This window comes from Simochromis diagramma, unplaced genomic scaffold, assembly GCF_900408965.1.
Source record: "Simochromis diagramma unplaced genomic scaffold, fSimDia1.1 OVJJ01000419.1, whole genome shotgun sequence".
Lineage (NCBI taxonomy): Eukaryota > Metazoa > Chordata > Actinopteri > Cichliformes > Cichlidae > Simochromis > Simochromis diagramma.
In genome coordinates this window covers 1,520,039-1,547,572 of record NW_024387244.1, presented here as the reverse complement: position 1 = coordinate 1,547,572, position 27,534 = coordinate 1,520,039, and the positions used below count along the sequence as shown (strand labels likewise).

Below are 27,534 nucleotides of genomic sequence, written 5' to 3'. Positions count from 1 at the left end.
ATAATATGCAATGAAAATTGGACAAAGTCTTGTCCTACCCTCCCAAGGGACATTAAAGAAAGAAATAAAGAAAACACCTTATGATCGGCAATGTCTAAAGAGTTTATGTAATCTAAAATAAACTGATCGATTTAATTAATATTTTATTGTATTTAGTCACTATTAATTTACATGTAATTAACTAAACTATCTAAACCTGCTGTTGGTTATAGAAATGTAAATGCGATTTACTTTAATCATGCACCGTTAGCAATATGAGCCTTTTCTCTGAAAGCAAAATTATCCAAATGGATACAGAAGCCATGTTTCTTTAGAGGAATCGCAGAACAAGAACTATAAAATGTCATTTATTCAGAACACATTAGTCTGTTTGTTTTACACAACAAGGCTTTAGAGATATTTCTTGCTGTAAATAAATAAAAACCCTAAATAAATAAAAAAATCCTGCTGGAATTTAGTGGAAAAGAAGCAGGTGCTGAACTAATAAAGAAAATCTATGAATAAAAAATTTGCAGTGACTGTTCAGCGCTGCGACCATTTACTTTTTAAATTAAACCGTGTGCTTATCCATATATCCACCAAACATAAAATTACAGTGAATGAAAAGAGTGTTTATTATCAAAGCGGCAGCTCCACAGATCAATACTGTCAACAGGCAGCTGTAAATTTACCACAGAGGTGCGCAAGAGCAGGCTGGTTATCAGCAGATGGCCTGTAGGCTGGTGGAAGGTGGTGCACCACTGAGGCCTAAGTATAGGTTTTTATGCAATGTGCACGAGTGATGGAGGGAAAGGAAAGGAAAAGCTGCAGTGAAAATTAGGCCATGTGATAACTGTGTTTAAATCACTCTGATTAGACAAACTGGGGGGAGCAGCTGCAGATCTCGTAGTCTTGATTTCTTACTCCACATGAAAGTACATCCCCACATCATTACCTAATCCCTTCTTAAGTGGCAGCTGCTCTGGTCTGGAAAACATACTGTGCAGACAAGCTTGACTGAGGCTGCAGTGAATCACAAAGACCGTGGATCATGAAGGCTCTCTGGTGGGATGCACGACGCTAATTTAACACACAGGATAAATTGAAACTTTGGCTTGAGATGAAAAATATGGAACGATGATTCATCAGTTCTGTGTGTTTGTAGACTCCATCACTGCTCGTCTTCATCAGTGGTTAACTATGCGGAGGGGTTTCAAGGTGTCATATTAAACCTGACAAGAGCTCCAAATGTGTGATCTCTCAGCTTCTTGTTTGCATTTTATCTACATGTGAAAAATCTATTTTAATTATCGCTCCTCTCTTGTGAATGCCTTCAGAATGATTCAGAAACCCCTTTAATGACAAATGTTCACTTCACAGGCAGCACACGATCCATTTGTCTCATGAATGCATGCATGAGTCTGACTGTACAGTCTCCAGTTCTCTAGAGCTCCAGTAGGGGTCACAGTCATGACGCTGAAATCACAGTTTGCACCTCAGGTGGATATTGATGATGATTCAGTTTGCTTACCCAGCATCCTTCACCCCATTTGTTAGAACTAGTCCCTCCTGGAGCAACATAAGTCATGCTGCTGCAACAACTGAGCACTCTCTAGTTTTGTGAGGAACTGGATGTGATAAATATCTCTCATACACACACACACACACAGGTTTGGCCTGATTCTGCTGTATACTTGCCTCAAACAAAAGCTAATGCGTGAATATTGATGCTGACCACATACTAGCCAGCGCGACACTGAATTGTAATCTCAAAACATGGGCCGAAAAAGCCATTTACAGCCAAGGCTCCTACTAACTCTATTTGGTTTGAAAGCACCAGCGGCTGAAAGAAATCCCACAGCACTACAAAGGCGTTATTTGCTCCAATAAGCTAACAGCACTGAACTCAGAGCACATCACAATCATCTTTGATATTTAAATCTAAAGCTTTGAATGAATAGCAGGGAGTGAATTCGAGGTCTGTGACAGGGCTCACATTCATCCCCCCTCAGGGTCACTTTAATGTTCAAAGACACGTGTGACAGCTGCAGTGTCAAACACACTGGCGTTCCAATGGCGACGACACATTTTTAGTCCTCCGTTTGCAAAGACTCAGAAGTAATTGGACAATTGACTGACAAGCAATTTAATAGCTGGACGAGGCTCCCTTGTTACTTCATGACAAAAAGAGCTGGAGCTGATTCCAGGCATCTCAGTGCAAGTGAGGAAGACCAACACTAGGCTGAAAAATAAATCCATCAGAGGCACAGCAAAAAGTTTACAAGAGTTAATGCAGCGGTCAAAAGGTCTGAAAGAGCACATAAGACAACTAAAGTGGATGATCACAGAATTCTTTCCTTAACCTTTTAAAACCTGGACCATAAAATAACTGCAAGAAATCTTTAATTTTGTGATACTGGAGTGTTTGTTGAACCTTTAGACAATATATATCAAATTTTAATCTGCATAGGATTTTAATTTGCATCACATTTGTTACATAAGCAATATTTTTGCATTTTAGTCATTAAAAACGTGTCATGCAATTTATATCATTGAGGGTAAAGCAAAGTCACAAAAACACATCAAATACGATACACTGGGCTTTAAAGGGTTAATCAAGAAAAAACCCTTGAAAGTATCCAATCAAGTCAAGAAAATGTTCGAGGAGGTCGGTGTGCCGCTGTCAAGCGCTAACCTCGAGAGACGCCTTCATGAACGGACAGACAGAGGGTTTACGACAAGGTGCCACTTTGACAGAAAACGTCTAAAAGCAGATGAAACAAAGATGAATTTGTATCAGAATGATGAGAAGAGGAAACTATGGAGACCTTGATGGAGGTAATGTTATGGCATGGAAATGTACGGCAGCCAGTGGAACGGGGCCACTGGTATTTACTGATGATTCAGCCAAATGCTGCAAAACTGATCAGACAGCGTTTCATTCTGCAAATAGATAATGAACCAAAGGATACTGCAGGAGTTTCTCGAGGCAAATGAGTGGGATTTTCTTCAACTGTCATGCCAGTCGTCTGATTTTAACCCAGAAGAGCAGCGTTTCAGTTACTGAGGACAAAAAGAAACTTAGTCTTTGATGTCCATAACTTCTAGACGTCATGCAGTCATTGGCTGCCAACTATTTAAAAAAATCCTTATATTTAATTTTATGGTAGCCTCTGACAATGTGTTAAACCCCTTAAATTAAAGTGAAACGTCTACACTTAAATTCCACATTGACTGACTGATTCAAAATCCACTGTAGAGGGACAAAAAACGTAAAAAAAAATTGCCTTTGTCCAAAAAGTTATGGATCTAATTGTAGACATAGATAAAATAGAGAAACATGAAGCATCATTATACCTTATTACAACAATAAAAACTTTGGAAAACACAAGTTAAAATCTATATTTTGCTGTTTTCTAAACGTGGAGTTCATGCAGTTGTGTCTGGAATAAATTATTTAATACGATTTTTTTGCAACCTGACAGTCAACAGGGACACTCACTCCAACCAAACTTAATTACATGAGCGTGTTTTATTTGTCTCTGTGCAAGTTCATACCCGTTGATAGGTTGATGGAACTGGTTGACAGGTTGCATTGCTTCCTGCACTAAAGGGTTTCAATATCACAGAGCAGTAATACAAGCCCACCAGCCGCTATGAAAAATAAATTCATTCTGGAAATAGGTTTTTAAACAAGACGAAGAGACAGTAAATCCACTTAAAATGATAATCTCACATCATTTCATGTAAAGATATTAACAATTCATGGGAGGCACTTTATTTTGACAGAAGCTGATAGCAGTTTATTCTGGATCAATACATCATGCATTCCTTCCATCAATGCTCAGACACTTCTGAGTAACTCGGGGTTTAGCTTCATGCTCCTCTGGCAGATTTCTGTTTTATTTTCTGGAAAAGCAGTCGTGACAGATAGAGTGCACTAACCAGTAAAAGTGTGAACTGACAGTAAAACTCCAGCAGCAAAAAGCCTTAAACATCAATTTAAGATATTGCTTCTGGTAAGTTAGTTATCTGCACGCTGTAGATCATTAATTATTAAACAAATAATAAATGTTGAATTTTGAAGGTGCTGGCAAGCCATCTGTATTTGGACCCCATCATGAAGTTGTTCACTGTGCTGAATCTGAATCAACAGCACGTGGGCAAGCATGCTGATGTCACGTGGCATTGGACAGGAGTACCGGCGGCCATATTTCAAAGCTCCCTCAGGACGTTTAGCTGCAGCAAAGCAGGGCATCAAACATCTATTGCAGCAACTGCAGCACTGAAAAAAAATGGGAGCACAGAGTGCAGGCAGATTTCTGTGGCAACACCTTCATTTTGGTATTTAATCACAAAACAGGAATATTGTTTTGTTTATGCTCTTCTTTGACTTTTACCCAAACTGAAATATTTGCTAAATATAGACCCGATCAAAAGTTCAGGACCACTTAAAAATGGCAAAAATAAATAAAATCATATTTTGGTTGGATCTTGACAAGGTTCCAAGTAGAGCTTCAACATTAAGCAAGAAGAAATGGGAGTGAGACAAAGCATTTGTTTGAACATCCTGTACTGAAACAGGCTGTTTTATAGCCTATCAAACGTTTAGGACCACATGCCTTGAAAAGCAATGTGCAGAAATCTGTGCAAAAATGTGGATTTATTGTCATTTTCTGTCAGGTGGTCTGACGCGCTGATGGCAAAAAACCTTTCCTTTTTGAACGTGGTCGGCTGCATAAGCAGTCTCTCGCAGCACGCCGTCTCTGCTGAGGCGGGCGCAGTAAGACGGTCATTTGGAATTTCTTAAAGGATCCTGAGGGTTATGGAACAAAAAAGTAAATCGGAAGATCCCCCAAAATTTCCCCAGCACTGAGCTGGTGGATCCAATACGCTGTCAGTCGAGACACTGGACGATCGTCGACCCAAATTAAAGCCGTTACTGGTGCCGACTGCAGCCCCATAACCATCAGACGGCATCTGAGACTGAAGGGCTTCAAAAACAAAACTCGTCCTCAAAGGCCTCGTCTCTCTGAATGCCACAGAACCGAGCGTCTGGACTTTGAGCGCCAAACATGGGACATTGAAAGGTGGAAGGTTTTATTCTCTGATGAGAAAAAATGTAACGTTGATGGTCCTGATGGTTTCCAACGTTACTGGGATGACAGGCAGATCCCACCTGAGATGTTTTCTACGCTCCACAGTGGAGGGGGCGCCATAATGGTCTGGGGTGCTTTGTCCTTCAGTGGAACAATGGAGCTTCAGGAGGTGCAGGGGTGTCAAACGGCTGCTGGCTATGTCCAGATGTTGCAGAGAGCATCCCCCCTGACTGAGGGCCCTCATCTGTGGGGTAACGATGCCCGCAGGACAAGAGACTTCTTCCAGGATAATAACATCACTCTGTCGGACCATCCTGTGTGTTCCCCTGATCTAAATCCAACTGAGAACCTTTGGGGATGGATGGCAAGGGAAGTTTACAAAAATGGACAACAGTTCCAGACAGTAGATGCCCTTCGTGCGACTGTCTTCACCACTCGGAGAAATGTTCCCACTCACCTCGTGGAAGCTCTTGCATCAAGCACACTGCAACAAATTGTTGAGGTGATCAACAATAACGGTGGAGCTGCTCATTACTGATTTCATGTTTGGAACTTTGTTTTTTGTTTTGGGGGGTTATTGGGATTTTTGGAGGTGTGGTCGTAAGCTTCTGATCAGCTGTAAAACAGCCTGTTTCAGTTTAAGCGTTGTTTTCAATCATTTGCACGCTCACAAACTGCTTTGTCTCACTCCCATTCCTTCTTGTTGCACGTTGAAGCTCTACTTGGAACCTTGTTAAGATCCAAACATGCAAAATATGATTTTTTGGCATTTTTTAAGTGGTCTTAAACTTTGGATCGAGACTGTATTTGAGGCTTGTGGACAAATTTGGTACAGGTACCAACGGTGTCCATATTCATGGATTTTGCTTTATCAGAAGTTCATCTACAGTACTGACTGTCACCCATTTGTATAGATATTGGTGATGCCCATCCTATCACTTCTCCCAGTATTTAGCATAAGCAAGGTTAAACAGATGCTACCATGAAACTTACCCTGCTGAGGACTTCACTTAAGGAAACCCCCTATTTATCGATCAACTTTACTGAAGGTGAACAATCCCTTTTTCTTTCAGCGTTGAGCTCGTTTGTGATTGTTTTTGTTTGTTTTTTGTGTGTTGAAGATGTTTTCCATTCCTGTTTTGATTTCATTACCATTGTGGTGATATTGGGCTTTGGCTCTTGACTTATTTGAGTATCTGAGTTCTGGTTTTATTGAGCTTCGGTTTCTGTTTTGAGCTCATTATTTCCTCTTGTACTTTTAATTCTTTCAGTGTTTCCCTCGACTCCTGTCTTAAAGGTGCCTGTTCCTCTGTCTCTGTTATTATATCTGGTGTAATGTATTCTGTGTGTGTGTGTGTGTGTGTGTGTGTGTGTGTGTGTGTGTGTGTTTTCTATGGACCCGCGTGTGTCTTTAATAAAGTTACGCTAAATTAAACTTGTCTGTGTTTTTGTCTTTTGGTATTCTCTTGTTTTACTTTGCAGGTTAATGTTGTAAGCATTATTTTTCCAGTCGTCCATGTTCCAATTCTGGTGAGCACATGTGAACTGCAGCATTTCCTGGCATCTGGTGTGTCTTTTGCTGCTGCAGCTCATTTGCTACAAGGTCTGACGTGTTGTGCATTAAGAAAGGCTTGTCTGCATACTTTGACTAATGTGTGGTTATTTGAGTTATTATTGCCTTCCTATGAGTTCAGAGCAGTCTGGACATTCTCTTATGACCTGTTGGAACCCTACAGATGTTTGTGAGGGAAAATCCCAGTGGGTCAAAGAGGCCAAACAACAACTGAAATTATTTTGTTCAATACTGAAATCACATTATTCACTGATTTAAGTGACAAAAATTGGGCTGAGCCTTAGAAATAGTTTGAGGAGCTCAGTCATACAGGAGGAGCATGCTGCTACTCCTTCACATCAAAAGGACCTAGTTGAACTGGTTCAGTCATCCATACAGGATGCCTCCTGGGGACCTCCCAGATGAGGTGTTTTGGGCATGTCCCACCAGCAGCAGGCCTCAGGGCAGACTTAGGACACACTGGCTGCTTGGTAATGCTTAAGATAGATAGATAAGGCAGATGGATGGAATTTTCAAGATGTAAATGAGGTATCATCTGATTAAATATGCTAAATTGCAAAAATGGTGAAGTGACAAGGTTTGCTTGTAGTCTCTTAACTTTTGATCGTGGGTCTTATCAGGACCATCATACCTGGTAAACGTCACTATGTTTAAACTGTAACTATGAGCTTTCATGACATCAAAACACCAGTTGTGTAAGCGTGTTTTTGCTTTTGTAGATTATTTTGAAATGTTTTATAGTGATATTAGAGACTGAAAATGGGAATAGGTGGGTGGTTGGTAAAACGTTCTTCACCAGAATGAATCCAGGCTTATAAAAGCAAAGGAATGTTGTAAGGTTGCCTTTTCTGAAGAAAATGATTACCACAGTAATCCGAGAAATAGATTTCTGTTATGTAAGGTAAGAGTGTTATTGTGTATATGCAGACCATTCAGCTGTACTCGTCCCTCTGACACTCATTTTGAGCAGGGAACAGCTTTCAAGACAATAGTGCATCAAATTTAATCAGAAGAGTTCAAACCACTTTTGTGCCTTCCTGTCCTTGATTCACTCACAAGGTTTCCCATCACTGTTTCCTTGTTTTGCACCCGAGAGCAACATTTCGTCAAACTCCTAAACCATCATCCGCTGACAGGTCACACATCGCTCAAACTCAAGTTCTCTTTCCATCTCTCTGATGGTCATCATCAATGTCAGCTTTCAGTATTTTGCAAACCAAACAGACAGAGCGAACTGAGAGAGAGAGAATTAATGAAACAGTTCATCATTTTCTCACTAAATGAGAAGCTCTCCGTCCTAAACGCAGCACAGACAGTTTCAAGCAAAGCATCAAGCCAGCCTGAATGAAAACACTGCTGCACCGTGTGAAACAGAAGCCATTTGTATGGATTTCCCAGGAATCACGTTCTATTTTAATAACGCTGCCTTCTCCATTCTGAATATGGTTTGACAGCGCATGGTTTTGTGATAAAGAAAATAGCTTTTCAGCATGTCATCATTAATAATTCACTTATGACAAACAGCTCTGACATTTAAACTGCACTGGGTGTCTGCTGACACTGACAGGGAGACAATTATGAAGGAAAAGGAGTCCAACACAGGGAGAGACCGATTCTCTCTCAGCTGTGCGCAATTAGAAAGGTTCAGGCCTAATATAGTGTCGAACCTTTACTCGCAAAACACTGATGGAAGAAGCTGTGATGACCTTTACAGAACTCAACCGCTGACCTAAAATTGAGCCAAAGAAGAGTTTCAGTCACTCTAAAGACAAAAACAGGAAGCTAAACAGAAAGTGTTTAACGTGGCGGTGGAATCACCAAAACAAGCAGCGCTTCACGACTTTCAGATTTTTGGGTTTTGTGTGCAGTTTTGAGTTGTATTCACACGTCTCCTGTGCTTATGAGAGACAAATGTGGGATAAAAATGTGTAAATGAGCTGCAGAACAACTTATTTCCTCCCAGGCTGCAAATGCACTGATGTGTGAGAGCCTCTGAGGGCACCACAGTGCAGAGTGCTCTTCCTGTGGTATTGCTTTGTGTGCAAACATGAGGAGAAAATCTAATGATTCAACTTTGAATTCATGGATGAATTTACTGTCATGAAGAGTCTAATTACTGTCAAACCTTTTTCTGCACTTTTTGCCCTTTTCTGCACTTTGCTTGCTTGCTTGTATCTATTAATCTCGTCTTTTTAGAAGCTACGATTCCTCCCTTGTGTGTTTCCCTCTGCTCCGATTACCTGCTGTGCCCCGATTTGTATCACCTGCGTTTTATGATCTCTCCCTCTCTTGTGTATTGGTCCTCCCTCCTGTGCCACTTTGTCACAATGTAGCCTTTGCCTTGTGTCTTTTCTCTTGGTAAAATCTAAACTTGTCTTTTTAAATTCTTAAAATTAAATGACAACAATACTAACTGGCCAACTAATAGGTTATTTTTAGCACAGGGCAGCTGTGGCTACAACTGTAGTTTGCCTCCACCAGCGTGTGTGAATGCAACAACTCTGTGGGTGACTGACGGTTTTTATTAATTTATTTTATTGCTATGTCTGGTTTTTGCTATTGTATTACTATATTTATATTGTACAGCACTTTGGTCTACCAGGTGTGTCTTGAAGTGCAATAGATGATGACGACGACAAATGAATGAATGAATGAATGAATGAATGAATAGTGGAATTGTGAAGCACTTTGAGGGTCTCAAAAAGCACTATGTAAATGCAATCCATTATTAAAAAATTAGAGTCAGTGTACTGACTGCTCCTGCCTTGGTCGCATTGAATTCTCTCACCACTGATAAAACTGGTAATCAGAGCTTTGAGTCTTGCTGTACAGGTTTACCGAGCTAAAAGGAAAAACATCGAACCATTTTCACAAAAACTGCTGTGTAGCCTCCTTTTTATTATTTCATCAAATTACGACATAATTAATTATCAGTAAATATCATTCATTCAAATTTAATTGTTAAATATAATTACTCAATGAAGTATCACTTTTATCATTTATTAATAACTTTTACAGCTTCATTCTTGACTCTAACATGGCTGGTAAAAGTCATGCTATACTTGTTCTTTGCACAGTGGTGCATTAAGATTAAAAGGAATTTCAACTAGAGCTGCTGATTTCATTTGTTTTGTTGATCTTTGTTACAGACCAAATTATTATATTGTATTACAATTTTTTACCTGATGATGACTGGATGAAAATGAAAGATCCACCAAAGCAATTACAGTTCATCCTGAGGATCACATAAATGTCTGAGCCAAATTTCATGGCAATCTATCAAAGATTTACTGAGGCATTTAACTCCAGCTCAGAAATGTGAACCTTCTGTTAATGCAAGAGGCAAACACACTGAGAAAGCAGGCAGACTTTGTAGTGATGAATGGCAGAAAATCTTATGCATATCCATGTCAATAGGCTGAGATATTTCACTTCTAACAAATCAACACTGTTACACCACGAGCTATTCCAACTAGCATGGCTAAAATTTATGAAATATGGGTCTTACACTCTACAATTAAAAAACTCAACCACAAGACCTAATAAGCTCTTTCTTCTTAAAGTGGCTGTACGAATAAATAAGTTGTGCCCAGTGTGTGAAGAACCAGACAGACACTTCTGTAAACAGGCAATTTTTCACCTTCATCTGTGGGGGATGGAATTACATGCTCGCTCTAATCAGAGTGTAATCATGGGAAATAAATATCACACAATTTATCCAATCTTGTAAACATTTCTGCCAGGAATACTAACAACAGGTACAAGAAACACAGGCCTGTGCAGGAAACCACATGCGCTCACACACAAATGCAAAGCGACATTGATGCACTCGTGTCCTCGTCTGCTATGACCACGGCTGGATGCGAAGCACTGTGAAGTATTGCATGAACTCTTGAATTGACGTCCCTCGATAAGTCTTCGGGGTGCTGATTTTTTAATGTGTGTGGTCAGCAGAAAAACAAAGAATCATATTACAGAGACAATAACTCGTGTCATGAAAACATTTGTGAGAAGTCTGCAAGTGTTTTATTGCTACTAAATATTCCAGTCAACGGTTAGTGGTAATATAATAATAAAGTGGAAGCGACTGGGAATGACTCAGCCACAAAGTGGTAGGCCACGTAAAATCACAGAGCAGGCTCGGTGGGGCGTATAGACATCCAAACTTCATGTGGCCTTCAGATTAGCTCAAGAACAGGCCATAGAGAGCTTAATGAAATGGGTTTCCGCAGCTACATCCAAGCCTTACATCACCAAGAGCAATGCAAAGCTTCAGTGCATTGCAGTGGTGAAGCCATGCTGGACTCTAGAGCCGCGATGTGTTCTCTGGAGTGACGAGTCACGCTTCTCCGTCTGGAAATCTGAAGGACGAGTCTGAGTTTGACAGTTGCCAGGAGAGCGTTACTTGTCTGACTGCATTGTGTCAAGCGTAGTTCGGTGGGGGTGGGGGGCCTGTTTCTTAAGAACTGCACTTGGCCTCTTAGGTCCATTAAAAGGAACTCTTATGCTTCAGCAGACCAACATATTTTGGATGATTTCATACTCACAAATTTGTGGGAACAGTTTCAGGATGGTCCCTTTCTGCTCCAACATGACTGACTGGACAAGTGTGGTGTAGAAAAACTCAGAACACCACCCGGATGAATTCAAGTGGAGACTGCGAGCCGGCCTTTTCATCCAACATCAGTGTCTGACCTCACAAATTCACTTGTGGAAGGACAGTGAAACATCCCCCTAAGTACACTCTGTTATAGCTACAAACGGTGGGCGGATATAAAATTAAACCTAATGGATTAAGAATAAGATGCCACTCAGGTTCATATGTGTGTGAAGGCAGATCAGTAAATAGTTTGGGCGGTATGACTGATTCAGCTCAGTAACTGTTGCAGTATATTCTCTGAAAAGCAAAAGTGAAACCGAGCTGAGCAACCAGAGGAGTGTGCTGTACCTTCTGCTCTCTCTGGTAGGACTCAATGTTTTTGTGAGTTTTATTGCTAATGATTTTTTTGGAAAGGTTCCATTTTGAAAATGTTTTAATGAGCACCCTGTGGCTTGTTCCAATTCACAACATGAACTCTGTGCCAAGTCAATAAATAAAACAGTGCAATTTCTCAACACGCCTTCTTTAACCAGTGGTTTCTATGAAAACAGTGACACAAGAACTTGATCACTTATATTGACTCTATATTGCTCAGTTTTGCATCTGAAGGGGAGAAAATAAACACGCAATTAACCCATTTCTGGGTCTCCCTCCAGCACCGCGATGAAGCATCGGTATTTACTGGTGTACTGAACACTCCTCTTGTATCCTCACTGCACTCAGTCACTTAATTCTCATTAATCCTGCATCCATTTACCATAAATATGGGCTGGCAGAACTTAGGCGGGTATAAGGACCCTTAGAGTTCAGAGCAGAAGAATCAGAGCAAACCCAGATGCAGGTGTGATACCAGAACCAGAAAAATTCAAATCAAAGCAATTCAAGAAACAGTTTAAAGTCACCATTAGGGTTACACCTGGAATCCACATACAATAAACATTTCAAAGATAATTACCCAGACTTTCAAGAATATGCTAAAGGCATAAAGCCTCATTTCAGTGTTGTCACTTGTATACTGAGTTTGTGCTTACGGTAGATCGTCATGCCATTCTTTCAGAAGCCTGTTCAGCTTCCATTTCCAAGTTCAGCTTAATGAGTCATGGATTCAACATATGCTGCCATTAGTTTAACAGCTCTAACTGCCTTGAATCTGTGGCTTGCAGCATTTAAATTAACCACCATTCCCACTCAGCCAGCAGCTCTTCTTTTACGGTTTCTCTCTTCACTTCGATAAGATTGCTCCGGAAATTAGGATTTTGTCTGCAGCACCTAATGCCGCTGCTGTCTGCTAATGAGCTTTTGTCTTGATCAGTGCAGGAAAACAACGAAGAACATTTTTTCCACACTTGCTGGATTTCATAGTATAATTTTGTACTTTTATTCAAATACAGCAAATGTGCAATTTTACATCCATGGAAAGTATATATTTAAGAATAGAGGCGCTGAATATTCAAACAAGTGCTTCCCAACTTTATGCCGTAATCCTCCCAGTTTCTAGGCCTATAAACTTCTCTTCTTCTAGAAAGAATTGCCCAATGTTGAAAGGAATATAATCACAAGCCCTTTTTAAAAAAAGCCATGAGTATATCCTGGGACCTCGGCAGAGGGCATCTAAATGCCATCGTCAAAACATGGCCAACTGTGCAATGACACTGAATACTGTGATAGTGCACTCGAGCTTTTGTAAAATGTGTGAAAAACAGACAAAAATTAAAACCTGCCACAGGAATAAACATCATAATATCCACCTGACTTAAGCGGGAATCACTGGAGGAGAAAAACAAAGCCAACATGGCAGCGCCAGAAGTGTTGCTCCTCTAATGGCCACTTGAGGATTGGAAGTCAGTTCTCATGGAATAAAAATGTAGCTGTTCACAGACCTTTTTGGTAGGCCTGTAGGAAAAAAAAACAAAAATAAAAAACTAGTAGTCGAGCAGTAGAAAAAGTTAAAAGAGTGTAACGCGAACCTGAAATGGGGACTGTTAGCTAGGACTCAGCTACAGCTAATATATTTGAAAAGGCAGAACTTTTACCTTTCATGGATTTCCATTTCCCGTTTGTGTCACACTCTCACTACAGCTTGCTGCTTGTGACCAAAGCAGTCACAAGGAGTTTTTTTCTAACCAGTCAGTTACCAGACGTTCACAGACTGATGACTTACGTTTGCGGATGGAGCCTTGTCCACTTGATCCTACACTGACTGTCACAGGCCCAATTTAACGTCCATGTGGTAACATGTATGCAAAACCTCAACAGACACTATAAAACTTGGACAGATGTGAAAAGTGACACCAATGTGGAAGCACCTTAAACCTGCAATATATCTGAAGGCCACCAGATGGCGATAGCTGCAATTGCAAAAAGACTCCTGGTCACATAGTAAACACTATTTTATAAGTCCTGGGGTCCGTTCTTCGTACCTCGCTAAGTAAGTTAGCTGGATTAGATTGTTGACGATTTCGCGTGTCATCCTGGATCAGTCGGTTCCCCGAGTCAACTTTTGTCATAGCAACAGAGCCGTAGCGTAACCTCTCGGAGCAGGTTTACTATAACAGGATAATCGCGCCAGAGTTGCCGCGTCATCATACGAAAGCCAGCGACATTCCGCCACCGTTTCAACAAATAATAATCAATGTAACCAAAGTATGCACACCTGATCCTGTATTGATTCACACAGATACATAAGGTCATTTCCAAAAAAGGGAATGTACTATTAACATTCTATACACGTTGTGATTATTAGAGTTAATTCATATTTCAGAGTAGCAATTGTAATTACTTCGTGTAATCAAGATGAGAGACCACGGCTATAAAAGCGAAGGTGGATTTGGGAAGCCTGTCGCAGCCATGTCCTGTCCGTATACGCGAGCAGCCCATTGCGGAAGGTGCAAGATTGATAAGGAGAGTCCTCAGAATTCAGCGTATATTGCGGGACAGACAGGATCCTTTAGCTCAGCGCGACAGTGTGCTCATAGAGAGATATCGAGTTTCCCGTGAGGATATTATTTACTTAACCAACTTGTTGACGAGGGGGTGCAGGACCACCACCTGTCTTTTTTTGCTCTGCCCTTTTCTTGGTTGCTGTTATGAACAAACTAACAGATTATTTCAGGGTCTCTTTCCAAGAGACGAAAAGCAATATAAGTGATAAATATTACCATTCTGTAGCATATTCTTATATTTCACTTTTACTTGTTCCCATGTTCTAGTTGGTCCTGTTGTGGCTCTAATGTGAAAGGGGATATAATATGACAATATAATATAATGTATTATAATATTGGATAATATAGTGTAATATAATAAATCTATAAATAGGCTAAATAATAAAGTGACTGAATAGTGGTATTGTCATGCGCTTTGGGTGCCTTGAAAAGCGCTATATAAATCCACTCCATTATTATTGTTATTATTAAATTACTTACGAGTTTGATTTGTCAGCAACTTTCTGCCAGCCCTCTCTCCTTGCTTTTGCAGCCTTTGCAGTGTTCCCTTGCGTTTTAATTAAACTCTGAAACTCCTGAAATCCCGCACTCATGAGTTCTTGCTCTGCTGCCGGAAAATACCGAGCACGCCCCTTCGACATTTTCGCCGACCAATCAGAGGCTTGCCGATCACTGTTTCTGCTATCGATGCGTAGCCCCTTTTACGACACCCAGTGATCGCGCATTACTTCATCCAGCTGTAGTAATTGTCAACAGCAGGTGTGTTCGGGGAACCGGATTAGCGAGCTCACGGTTAGCGCGATGATTTGATCTTGGATGTAGTAAGCGACGTACGAAGAACAGGCCCCAGGTCGTTCTATGGCTCAAAATAGAGGTTTATTGGCTGTATGTACTTATTGGCTAATGAACTGAGACTGAAAAGTCATTCACCACTTAAACAGTTTTACAGGCTGAACCGCTCCTCTCGTCACTTCCAGTTTTTTGAAGCCTTAAGATGGCGATGGTGAAAACGCTGACTTCAGAAATCAACTTAACAGTAGCTCTGCCCACCTTTTATACTGTTTGTGAGTTGCTAATGTAACAGTGTTTCTGTGGTATTACTTCACTTGCCACAAATGTCAGCGTAATGGGGAAACAGCGCCCCCTCTTGGTGTGGCCGGTTAGGTTTGCTGCAGTAATCGCTGCCAGTCTGCTGTAGCTAAGTAGTACAGACACATAAAACTTGTTTGATCAACTGATGGGCACCGAGTGTAATCAGTGCTCAGTGGAAACATGTCCAACACCAGTTTTATGTACTTTGCATTTGTTTAATATTGTGTTAAACTGTATGCTAAAGCAGAATGCTAATGGGATGCTCTGCTGTAGTGTGCTGTGCGGAGTGGTGTGTGGCGAGCCCTTTGCACTGATACAACACCGTTGTTTCCATTCGAGAAATAAAGTGGCGACAATCAATCAGAGACTCCTTGTCTTCTTAAAAACACAACACAGAGTCGATGAGTCTGTTTGGGCCGGCCTGTTGCAGCGGGTGAAGCAGAAACCGGTTACACACTAACCAAGCATGCTAGTTGAATACTGCACTCATGTTCAAATATGGAAACGCGTGCATATTTTGTATAGAGTCACTGATCTTACAATTTCACCCATTACTCATTTCATTCACACGTACTCAGACACAAATCAACACGAAGGTCAAGCAGGACCAGAAACATATTTGGTGCTTTCCTCTGTTGGTGACCAGCCTCCTAAAGCCAGACTGATTCCAGCTGATCACTGTCATCAGCATCAAGTTAATGCCGACTCCAAACACTACTATTTCATTAAGATCTTCCGAACGGATGTTAATATCCTAACCGCTATGTTTGAAATGCAACACACACACACGTACCTGCAAAGACAGACACAAACACACAAACACAGTCCACTCCTGATTAAAAGACACGTTACTAGTCTTGGATGCTTAATTGCTTCCTGTACAAAGCATGATATCAAGTGTTTGTTGTTTCAACCTGTCTTTCAACTAAGCTGTGTGTGACAAGCTAATATTTCATAGGTTTCCCACAGGAATGACATAAAAATGCCAAAAGACAAAATCCGTAGCTCATTATTTTTCACAGAACAAAGTGTTCAGAGGAAACAGTCCAGTGACTGCTGGTCTACACTATACAGTTTCTTTCCCCCTGTGGAGCATAAACATGCCCATCAAATGAATCACAATGAGACTACAATACTGTATATTGTTAAGGGCCAGATCTGATACAGATCGTGAGAATGAATGTATTTGTGAAAGTCCACAGCAGACTTATTGGCATTGGTTTTTCCTTTTTGAAATGTTAACTGAACGTATGGATTCAAGTTGACACCACAGAGATGTTTCAGCGTGTCCATCCTACATTACATAATTTACTTGTTTAGGCCATTAAAAATAAATTGATGTCTCAGATTTTCTAGGTATTAACGGTTATTAAAGCACAAAATGTTTTTTCCAGTGGGGAAATAAGATTCCATATAAACTAATTTGAAATAAAAGTAGAAAGTAAAACAAAACAAATGCATGGCCTCATTAACTATAATGACTTAAAGATACTGTAGAGTTTTCAAATTTGGCTAAATTTATACAGCATGGCACTAATGATGAATTTCGCTTTTTTCATGAGATGCGGCTGCAGCTTGGTCTGAAATCAGACTAATTTGCTTTGAAAAACAAAAGCAGGTGTGCAGGTGGGCTCAGGTGCATCATCTCATTTTCCATCCTCCGTGTCAGGTAACTGAGGGTTTGCTGCTAAGTGGCTCTGAGAGGTGGATGTTTATGGTTGTAATGATTCCTGACTCACTTTAGTCATTGTCCCCTCAGCAGCACAACTATAGATCTGTCATGTAGTGTTGTAATAATTATACTAGGCAGGGCGGTGAATAGTAATCTAGTCCATGGCCGAGCATCTCCACAGGCCTGGTTTGAATGGTTATCACCCACTTCCACACTACTGTCACATGGATTTAAATATCAAATGCAAATTAAAGCAGGAAAAGTTCTCAATGAAAACTGCTCCTCTAACTGATTCACGTTAGTCTCTTTCCCACTCACACTTATCCTGCATTCAGTGTACGTCATCTCTGTTCCATCTGTCCTCCCACTATGTGCTGTCATTCTCCACAGTCCTTCATCTCTTTAACTATAGATATACAGTAGCTCAGGTTAAGACGTGGCATCCTGTACCTGCGGTGAAGAGGATATGAGGGGAGGCACAGAGGGTGCCAACACCACTAGAGGTGAAGCCTCAGCTTCAGCAGAGAAACCGAGGGGGGCATCACTGATATAATCAGCTACAAATTCCACAGCGCTGCAGGGCAGGAAACCATTAAATATATGCACACACATGCACGTGGTACGAACATGTGAATGACTACACACATACTCGCAGACATCACGCAGTCAACATAGTCTATAGGATTGTTCACTGAGTAAGCATTAGATGGTGTTTTTAATATGTTTTCAGTGTGTTAAAAATATGGTTTGAATGAAAAGTATTTACTAGACCTTCGCATATGAAAGACTCGCTTTAACTCAAACAGGAAACAATCACAAGATGTGCAAAAGTGACAAAAAAACGATTTGTTAGATGAGGCTGAATCTACTCTTACGATACGTTTACACACACATGGGCATTTTTATATACAAAAATATTTCTGTCACCAAGAAAAAGAAAGAAAAAAAAAATGTCAAGAACATGCCAAAGCAACCCTAAATGTGTGAAACTGTTGGTCAATCAAAAGCCTACAAAAGAACACGGAGCACAATCTAGGGTAAAAAAAAAAAGGCCCTGAACCCATGTAAACAAGGAAACTATTCACCCGCCAAGGAGATTTTCTAGTTTCAGTGGCCAAAAAAAAAAAAAGCATTCATGTTTGGACAAAAGGCCAAAGTGTGACTTTTAACAAAATACTCATACATATGTGGGCAGGGCCTGGGTTGTGTTTGCGTGACATCTCTTTATCTAGAAATGAATTCAGGGGGCTTGTCCCTGCAAAGACATCTCGTTTGTTAAATTCTTCCACGGCAGCACGGTTCTCCACCTACTATAATCAGTTCTCCATTCCTGAGACACTCCAATACGTAGAGGAACTCAGTTTTTGGTTTCATACCACTTGTCAGACTGTCTTGGATATTGTTGCCCCTCTAAAAATTAAGCATCCTAAGACAAAGCTTGAACCCTGGTTGAACGATGAAACCCGTGCTGCGAGGCGTGAATGTCGTAGGGCTGAGCAGAGATGGAAAAAAGATAACTTACAGGTCTCTTTACAAAGTTTAAGAGAGTGCTGGCACTCCATATTATATCAGCTTACAATAAAAGAAGCAAAGCGGAAACACTTTGCAAACATTATTATGGTGAATTATCAGAAACCACATATATTGTTTAAGTCAATTGAGACTATTTTAAACCCTCCCTCTGCTCTTAGTTTTGAGCCTTCACTTGAAATGTGTGAAAGGTTTCTGCACTTCTTTATAAACAAGGTAGCCTCGGCTTGTAATTCTCTTTATTTTGGGGTGAGTCGGTCTTCTATTTTTCGACTGCAGTTAGTCCAGAATGCTGCTGCACGCCTTTTAACTGGCACTCGTAGATACGAACATATCACCCCAGTTTTATATTCACTTCATTGGCTGCCCGTGCACTTTAGGATCCATTTTAAGCTGCTTTTATTTGTTTTTAAATGTTTGTCCAATGCTGCCCCTGTGTACCTCTCTGAGCTTCTTCCTCCATACATACCTTCACGGTCCCTCAGGTCGGCAGACCAGCTCCTCCTGAGCGTGCCCAGGACTAATCGTAAGCTCAGAGGGGATCGGGTGTTTGCTGTGGCAGCACCAAAATTGTGGAATGAGTTGCCTTTACATGTTAGACAGGCACCTTCCTTATCTGTTTTTAAATCACGTCTTAAAACATATTTATTTACCTTGGCTTTTAGCACAGCAGGACTTGTTGATGTCTCTTAATATGTTTCTTATTAATTATATTATTTTTAATTTTAAGATATTTTATATGTAATTTAAACTGTTTCCTCTCTGTTTTATATTTGTAGCACTTTGGTCAACATTGTTGGATGTAAAGTGCGTTATAAATAAAGATGCTATGCTATGCTCTATACGAAGTCATTGCCATTAGCTAGTTAGCTTAGCTAATTGCTAAGCTAACTAGCTAAGCTAATTGCTAAGCTAGCTAGATTACCAAAATGTTAACCGCTGAGTGGTCCAAGTGATGTCAATTTCACCATCAGATAGTCAGCTCGACGATCTGTCCGGATGCAGCATGTCTGCCTGTTTAGGGTTTTTTTTCTTTAACCACAAGAGAATTTACGTTACACCGACTGTGGATCCGCCCCAGACTTCAAAGAAGTGCAACAGGAACTCGACCATCTCCAGCTGTCCATGTCTGTGACCACAATGGAGAACAATCGAGCTGTAAATGTGGCACTAAGTGAATTTCGTTGCTTTATGCAGATTGGTTTCCAGTCCTAATATTAAGCTATGTGACTGTTGTCTGTATAAAAACATGAAACTCTCGTATAAGTGCAACAGTATTTTTTTCTAAAATATTTCTTGACTGATTTGCAAGTGTGTGTTTGATGCTATTAATGGGGGAAAAAAAGTTCTTCCCTTTAGAGAAAAACATGACAGAGTCACTAGTTGTGAATATACTTTTGCTGAGACTGATGTGAGCTGTAATCCTCAGGCTACTGGCTCTGTAACATTTACTGTATATTTGTTTTATACATTTAAATAGGAGATGTGGTTTCACACTCCTGACCTGAGCTGAATACTGTTTCTAATGACAAACAAAAATAAATAGCGGCCCCGACAAAGCTGAACACTGAATTGGTTTTACTAGTATTGCAGCAGATTTGTCCGCTCTGTCAAAATAAAATTTGGTCCCCGGAGGACTGACATGTCTGTTTACAGAATGATAAATAGACACCTGGTGTGCCACAGAGGCATGTCTACAAAACAAAGAAGAGAAACTGCAATTTACAGTACACTAAATCTGTTTCTGCTTTATAGATTCTCTGACTTTTGAAACCTAGCCACTAATCTTCTGGAGATTGGATTTTGTCCCAACAAAGGTAAGTAAACCAGCTGGAACACCACAACATAGTAATGGTACTATAACATATCAAAACATGTGTGTAGCTATTTTTAATGGTGTTTTTAAAAAGGGTTCTGGTCTTTTATAGGAACTGCAGGCAGATGTGAGTTCTGGATTTTAGAGCACTGGATTGCTGAAGAACAGTATTGGGAGAAAATAAACCTTAAAATTTGGATTTTAAGTTCAACTTCATGGTAATTTAGCAGGTAAGATAAAGGGATCTAAGAGTGTGTATCATCAGCCTTATACTTACTCCCACTCCTTGCGTCGCGCCTGAGGTGTGCTCTGAATCTTATGAGCTTGGTGGGCTTTAACAATGTCTCTCTGCTCAATCAGTCCACCCCGACGTCTCTTGATCACATTAGGACTGACTGCCATATCTCCATCCACCCCAAGCATCCCGACTCCAACATCAAAAGTGGAAACCACATCAAGGGTGAGACCGAGGCGGTTTGGGTGTAAAGGAGGAGCGTGGCCAGACACGTGTGAGAGGTGGAGGGTGTCATAGCTGGTTGAGAGGCTTTCGGGCTCCAGGAGGGAGTGCGATTCAGGATACAGCTTTGACCCTCCACCCAGTCCTGCGCGATGCTTCTGCCAGCTCTCGCAGTCCGCTGGGGATGGGCGGATGATGTGGTGCCGGGGGGTGCTGCTACCACACATTGCCCCCACAGCCAAACCACCCACTGGATAGTCAGGCCCTCCTGGGCTTCTAGCATTGTGGTTCCCTGTCAGAGACTGAGAGCTAACCGAACAGGAGCCCATTTCCAGCATGGTGGGGAAGCGCCTCTGGATCTCAGCATAGTGCTGCAACAGAGAGGAGAAGGTATGCAGGAAAGGAGATGTTAGAGACGTAGAAAATGAACACAGTCATCACTGATATCAAAGACACCATCAAACAGATACTTTGTCTGGGTCTCATATTCAGCTGAAATGGCAGTGGAAACACTGATTACAGATGAAAGCAAATACAAATGTGATTAAAAAGTTTCATTTTTGAATATCTATCCTTATTAGGCTTCTCGTGATATATGAGGACACGACTTGAATGTAGATAGGAAACCTGTAAGCTGAGGTTTGGGAGCTCTTTCCAGTATCAGTAGTCTATCGTTTGGCTACTCAGTATTCTCGTACTGTTAACGTCTTCTATTTCCAATATTCATCCACAGCTAGATCATAAACAGTATAATGTGTTCTGAATAAAACTGTATTATTAAAGCTGAATCTATCACACAATATGAACATTTTTTGTAAAACAAAGACACAAAGGGAGGCTTTGTTTATGCTCTTGAAACAGACTTTGTGCATCTACCTTCTATCCACCGGAAACACAGACACTCGCTGTTTGGGTGGGTGGCAATACAAGTAAAAAAAGCCTGAAGACATCCGGCTACTGTATAACTATCCATTTGTTCAGCTAACCTCCTGAGGTAATTTGCCAGTGTCCCAATAGCTCTCAGTGTCCTTAGCTGACTTAAAATATCAGCAATCCTCCAAGTGTCAGAACCAATTAGATAAGCTGTAATAATACAGACTTCAAAACAAATGGTAATATAATGCTGCCAGGGCTGTGTTTAATTGTGCAATTAAGAAGAAAAAAAACTGAGAGGGAGAGAATTTTTATCAACCCGTCCTCTCCTGTCATGCTGCACATCTCACTTGTACATCACGCAGCCTCTACGTTACTGCAGCTCACGCTGGAGCTCTCACCATCTCAGTTTGGCAAATGATCGATCGCTGGTTTTACAGCCCCTCTGAGAGGAAAGCTTCTAAATAACTGTGTGTGGTGAAGCTGCTGCTCAGTAAAACGAGCATAGTGTAGCTGATAAGAGGGAAGAGGAACTATGCTGCGTTCAGCCTGCCTCAGTATTCTTACTCATTCATTAGGCTGAGGTCAACACCTGAACATTGCTAGGCCGGCTTGATTTGATGACGACTTCCGCTACGAATCTACACCTCCTTAAGAGGTCCCCACTAACGCCTCCACATATGAAAAGTTGTCACAAACTGAATGAAAATATAGTTACATGAAGTGAAATGTGTCAAAACATACAACAAATTAAGCATTGAACTTTTATCTTTTCCTGAGGCAAGGATGACTGTCTCCACTCAGCAAGAGATAATGGAAGTGGGTCAGCTGCTGTTTGTGTTTGTACAAATGCTGTTTAGCTGCACTGTTACAAAGTCTAACAATATACTCTCTCTCTTACCGTCTTTTAGCTAATTTTATTTTATTTTAAATCCCACTTTACTGCTCCCGTTTGTGTCCCCTTTGGGAAATTTTAGTAAGAGCCAGATGTTTCCCTTTGGAGGAAATTTGTCAGATATTGTTTGTCATTATTCCACTTTTAGCTTATATATTAATCAACTTTAAAAGGAAATAAAGTACTGATGTTTACAACTCTATTTGCTGTCCCAAAATTGGTAAATATTAAATTAATCAACCAAAGTGAATGAATCATTAAAAGAAAAACTTGGTTTACATCTTTCTTCTCCAAGGGAATCCAGGTGTGGAGTCTTTGGGACCATGTGTTACCCAAACATTATATATTATAATGATAGATAGATTTTCTTCATTTTGGGGGCACTTTCTAACAGAGAGGCAACTTCTATATGCTAAAAAATTGTTTAGGGATGTTTTTCAGAGTAAAACCATTAAATATTGGGGCGATCGTGGCTCAAGAGTTGGGTGTTCGTCTTGTAATCGGAAGGTTGCCGGTTCGAGCCCCGGCTCAGACAGTCTCGGTCATTGTGTCCTTGGGCAAGACACTTCACCTACCGCCTACTGGTGTTGGCCAGAGGGGCCGATGGCGCGATATGGCAGCCTGGCTTCTGTCAGTCTGCCCCAGGGCAGCTGTGGCTACAACTGCAGCTGCCTCCACCAGTGTGTGAATGTGAGAGTGAATGAATAGTGGAATTGTAAAGCGCTTTGAGGGGTCCCGAAAAGCGCTATATAAATGCAATCCATTATTATTATTATTATTATAATAACAGAAATTGTGTGTGTGGGGGGGGAGGAGCATCAATTTCATGTCACCTGACATGGCTCATATTATACTGTGCAAAAGTGTTAAGTCTCCTCTCTTTTCTTTACATTTTGCTTGGAAACTTGTGACAAGGAGCAGCGATTTATATTAATGTGCAAACATACATGGAAATACAGTAAATAAGGAAAATAATAAAGAGAGTTTAAAATATTCTACGGAGCCTGAAAGTCAGTGTTTGGTATGACCACCTTTCTTCTTCAGCATTGCATGAACTCTATGAAAGCAGCTTCCTTGTCTTCAGCAACAGTTCTCCAGGCTTCCTGAAGGACATTCAAAGCTCTTTGAACATTGGCTACCTTTTAAAAATGATCCCATACTGCTTCAGTAATGTTGAGATCCACGTGCTCTGGGGAGGCCAATCCATGCCTCATAGTGTTCCATTGTGTGTTTTCCTATTCAGGTTTGCTGTTACTGCATTGACAGTGTGTTTGGGATCACTGTCATGCTAAAAAAAAAACCCACTGCCATCAGATACTTTCCAGGTGAGTCAAGACTTTTGCACAGCACTGCATTTTGGTGTGGCAGCAGACCACAAGTCAACACTGTCTGCTGAGGTCAAATGTGGACCAAGGAAAAAAGCAGATGTGACCCACATTTTGGTTGAACAGTCTGCTCTGTGTGTTCTGGCTTCAGCCAGACCAGGGGTGCCCAAGCAATCTGTGGCAGGGAGTTTGTTAATGTTGCCACGCAAACTGAAGAGGCACTTGAACTCTTCTGTGGAAAACTTGGGCTTCAACAGAGCGGTGGATCTGAACCGAGACTATTTGTTGAACAGGATGAAACCTAGTGCAACTTATTGCAACGCAAAAAGCAACGACTCCCGATGATCAAAAGTGCTTTGATCTGGCAACACAATCAAAAGAAGAGCTGATGACATGTCACGTCAAATGTCACGTTACAGTTATAACTACGTAGAATCGGTAACAATGTTCAATTCTTACACTAACTGTCACGTGCCAGAGCATCTTTAAACCACAATGCTGCTGCTCATCCTCCTCTCTCAGTCTCTCCGTAAAAACACACAACAGAAAGGAAGTGCTGTTTCAGAATCAAATCCCTGCAGGTCTTTATTGATTGGCAAGACCTATCAATTATCAATCAATGCCTTTAGCACACATTAACAGCTTTTCTTTTTAAAGCACACAGTCAGGCATTTTTTTATAGTTTCTGACTCATGGTGCTTGTAACATCTAACATCTTCAATTTTCTGCTCCTTGTGGAGTTAATGATGTATAATAACAAAGCTGGAGCTCTGAAACGGTGAAACTGATGGGAACAAAGTGCTTAATAAATATAAACTGAGCCTTTGACACAGAAAGAAAAAAAAAACAGAAAGAAAGCAGTTAGTGCAAAGTCATCCCATCTTAGCAAAATTACATGATGTATATACACAAATATATGAAGTTGCTTATGCGTACTATTGCCCATTGTGTAGTTCCTGGTAGGGAGGCCTTAGATATGGCAGGAGAACTGTCATTGATCTGCTGGTTACAGAATCCATTTAGCAAATTATGTTTTCAAACTGGCTGAACAGGATTGCCCACACAGCAAGGTAATTTATGCAGATGCTCACACTGAGACAATTAGAACTGAGCATGATACTCGATGACGTTTCACAGCAACATTAATAAGAAGATGCAACAAAACAAAAACTTGCACTCAGAAAGGCACTGTTTTTGTGGTCGCTCATAATAAAATAAAATCTAAAAACACTTACAAGACATCAAAAAAGTTTTTTTATAAAAGATAAATATACTTTATACTAGAGTGCAAAATAGCAGCTCCCAAAGGGCGAGAGCTATAATTTCACACAGAAATTGATGATGGCAAGAAATATATGACAATAAACATTGACTTTACATTTCCAAAGCACAAAGCTACTTTAAGTCAATCCAGGCCTCATCAGCAAACAGTGAGTGCCTATCTACTGCTCCGTGAGGGAAAGGCCATTTACACCATATTTGTCTATCTGGTTTTTGAGCTACAGGTTATCCAGTTCTAAAGTGACTTTTTTATGGGCGCCAACCATCTGCTTTTACAAGATACAATACAGATACAATGAGATTTTAAAACATCAATAAAAAAAAATACAGATATGAGTAGGACACCCTAAATAATCCCCTTAGTGCCTTTGCACTCCTCTAAAATAGTTTGAGTTGGATTTAAATGTATTGTACAAAAACTGGAAAAATAAGTCTGTGAAGAGTTACATGAACAGGCTGATACCACGTTGCATCTATTTCAGGGGTGTCGAACTCCAGGCCTCGAGGCCGTTGTCCTGCAGGTTTTAGAGCTCACCCTGGGTCAACACACCTGAATCAAATGATCAGGTCATTCCCAGGCCTCTGGAGAACTTCGAGAGATGTTGAGGAGGTCATTTAGCCGTTTGAATCAGCTGTGTTGGATCAAGGACACATCTAAAACCTGCAGGACACCGGGCCTCGAGGCCTGGAGTTCGACACCTGTGATATATTTTAAAGGTATATTTTGATATTGATATACGTTTAATCAATACCCATCAGTGTCTTATTAGGCTGTAAACTTCCAAGTATCTGCACAGCAGTCATTCACAAATTCAGGAATTCTGAAGACTCGGAGTAGATCCCACGTAAAAAATAAATAAATAAAAATCCCACGGGGGCCACACGATCTGAAATGTTTACTCTAATCAAAAAAAGAGAATAAAAAAATCTAAATGCTTGTTAAAAAAAAAACCCCAAACATCAACAACACAGGCTGTTGGCTGTTTGTTGTTAATACTGCTCATGTAAAGTGATACAGGAAATGTGACCCACGTGTCACTACGACACAAACTTTAAAACAAGAGCAGTAATCACAAATTAACCACCTCCTATTACTAGTTTGAACTGATTTTTTTATATGAATAAATGCATTAATATGTAGCTGCACAGTAATGAATTTAAACTGAATTTCTGTTATTACTGAGGCCTGTCTGCAGTACCTTCACAGCCCACCAGGGGGAAATGGCTACCCTGGGCTTTCTAAGGTACACAAGTTATTCCACTTTGATTAATTAATTGATTATTAATTAATGTTTCCCATTGTTGCTTACAGATATTCATAGGAAGAGGCTTTGTGATGTTTGGATAGTTAGCTTAGCTGCTTGAATCCAGTTTTATGTTAATCTAAGCTAATCGGCTGCTCGAGGTAGAGCCAAATGGCTCCTAAAATGTCACCCTGCCATTTAAAGCTGTCATAAAAAGTCAGAATGAAGATTAATGACAGAAATAAAATTAAGAGGGAGTCATTTGTTTCCATCCATCAAATTTTCCCTGCTTTTATATCATCAGGGGAAAAAACAAAAAACAGGCTGGACTTCTAAGAAACATTTATGTAAGCCAGCTCGGTAATGTAACCATTATTACAGAAAAATGCCACCAACCCAAAGACAGGCACTGACCACAACGCTTTAGAAAACACCTACACTGCAATTCATACTTAAACATCAAGGCTCCACTGCACTGTGGCTCCCCCTCACAATTATCAAAACCTTACAGCGAGGAAAGTTGATTGTGTGCTCATATAACTCTTCAGATTAGCTTATAAAAGGTGGTCGTCGACTGGCTGTACTCTCTCGGCTTTCACTCCCATAATCAGAATTTTTTCATGAACAGCTAATGTGTTGTTCACAGCCTTTGATGACTTCTCGGTCGCTTAGCGTCAGATTAAAAAAAAAGAAAAAAAAAAAGTTAGTTTTCACTAAAACTGAATGAAATAGTTACAGGGGCCAAACTGTTTTTACGGTCTTTGCTGGAAAGCCAGGTGTTTCCAGGTTCATAATGAGGAGTGAAGGAGAGGCTGAGGCAGGCGAGAAGCCTTCTCACACCTGCTGCCCCCATTAGCCGACACAACTGCCTCATTGCACCTCATATTTCACCATATCCTTCCACCCAGCCGGAGTGTCAGCCTGGTAAGCGGCCAAACCAAACATGCTTCAGGAAGCGTTATGTCATCCGAAACTAATGGGCAGTATGTTTGAGGGAAAAATCAGTGGCAACACTTCAGCCAGCTGAAAATAACCATCTTGTTGGTAGTTGAGGTTCAGGATATTCAGCGTCAGTGTTGAGAAAGCTTAAGGGAAGCATTGAGAGTACAAAAGGGGAATGAGATTAAATAAAACTACAACGCCTGAGGAAAACTCC

At 40.6% G+C, this 27,534-nt stretch overlaps 1 protein-coding gene across 4 annotated transcripts in view; it reads right to left on the bottom strand.

Annotated features, from left to right (window-relative positions):
* The window catches only part of LOC120747121 (voltage-dependent R-type calcium channel subunit alpha-1E), a 110,658-nt gene that overhangs the window by 78,280 nt on the left and 4,844 nt on the right, over positions 1-27,534 (bottom strand). For all 4 annotated transcript variants that reach the window (XM_040052774.1, XM_040052773.1, XM_040052771.1 and 1 more), the window contains exon 3: positions 20,581-21,131. In XM_040052774.1, the coding sequence (XP_039908708.1) occupies positions 20,581-21,098 (518 nt within the window). In that variant the 5' untranslated portion in view covers positions 21,099-21,131. The remainder of the gene's footprint in view (positions 1-20,580; positions 21,132-27,534) is intronic.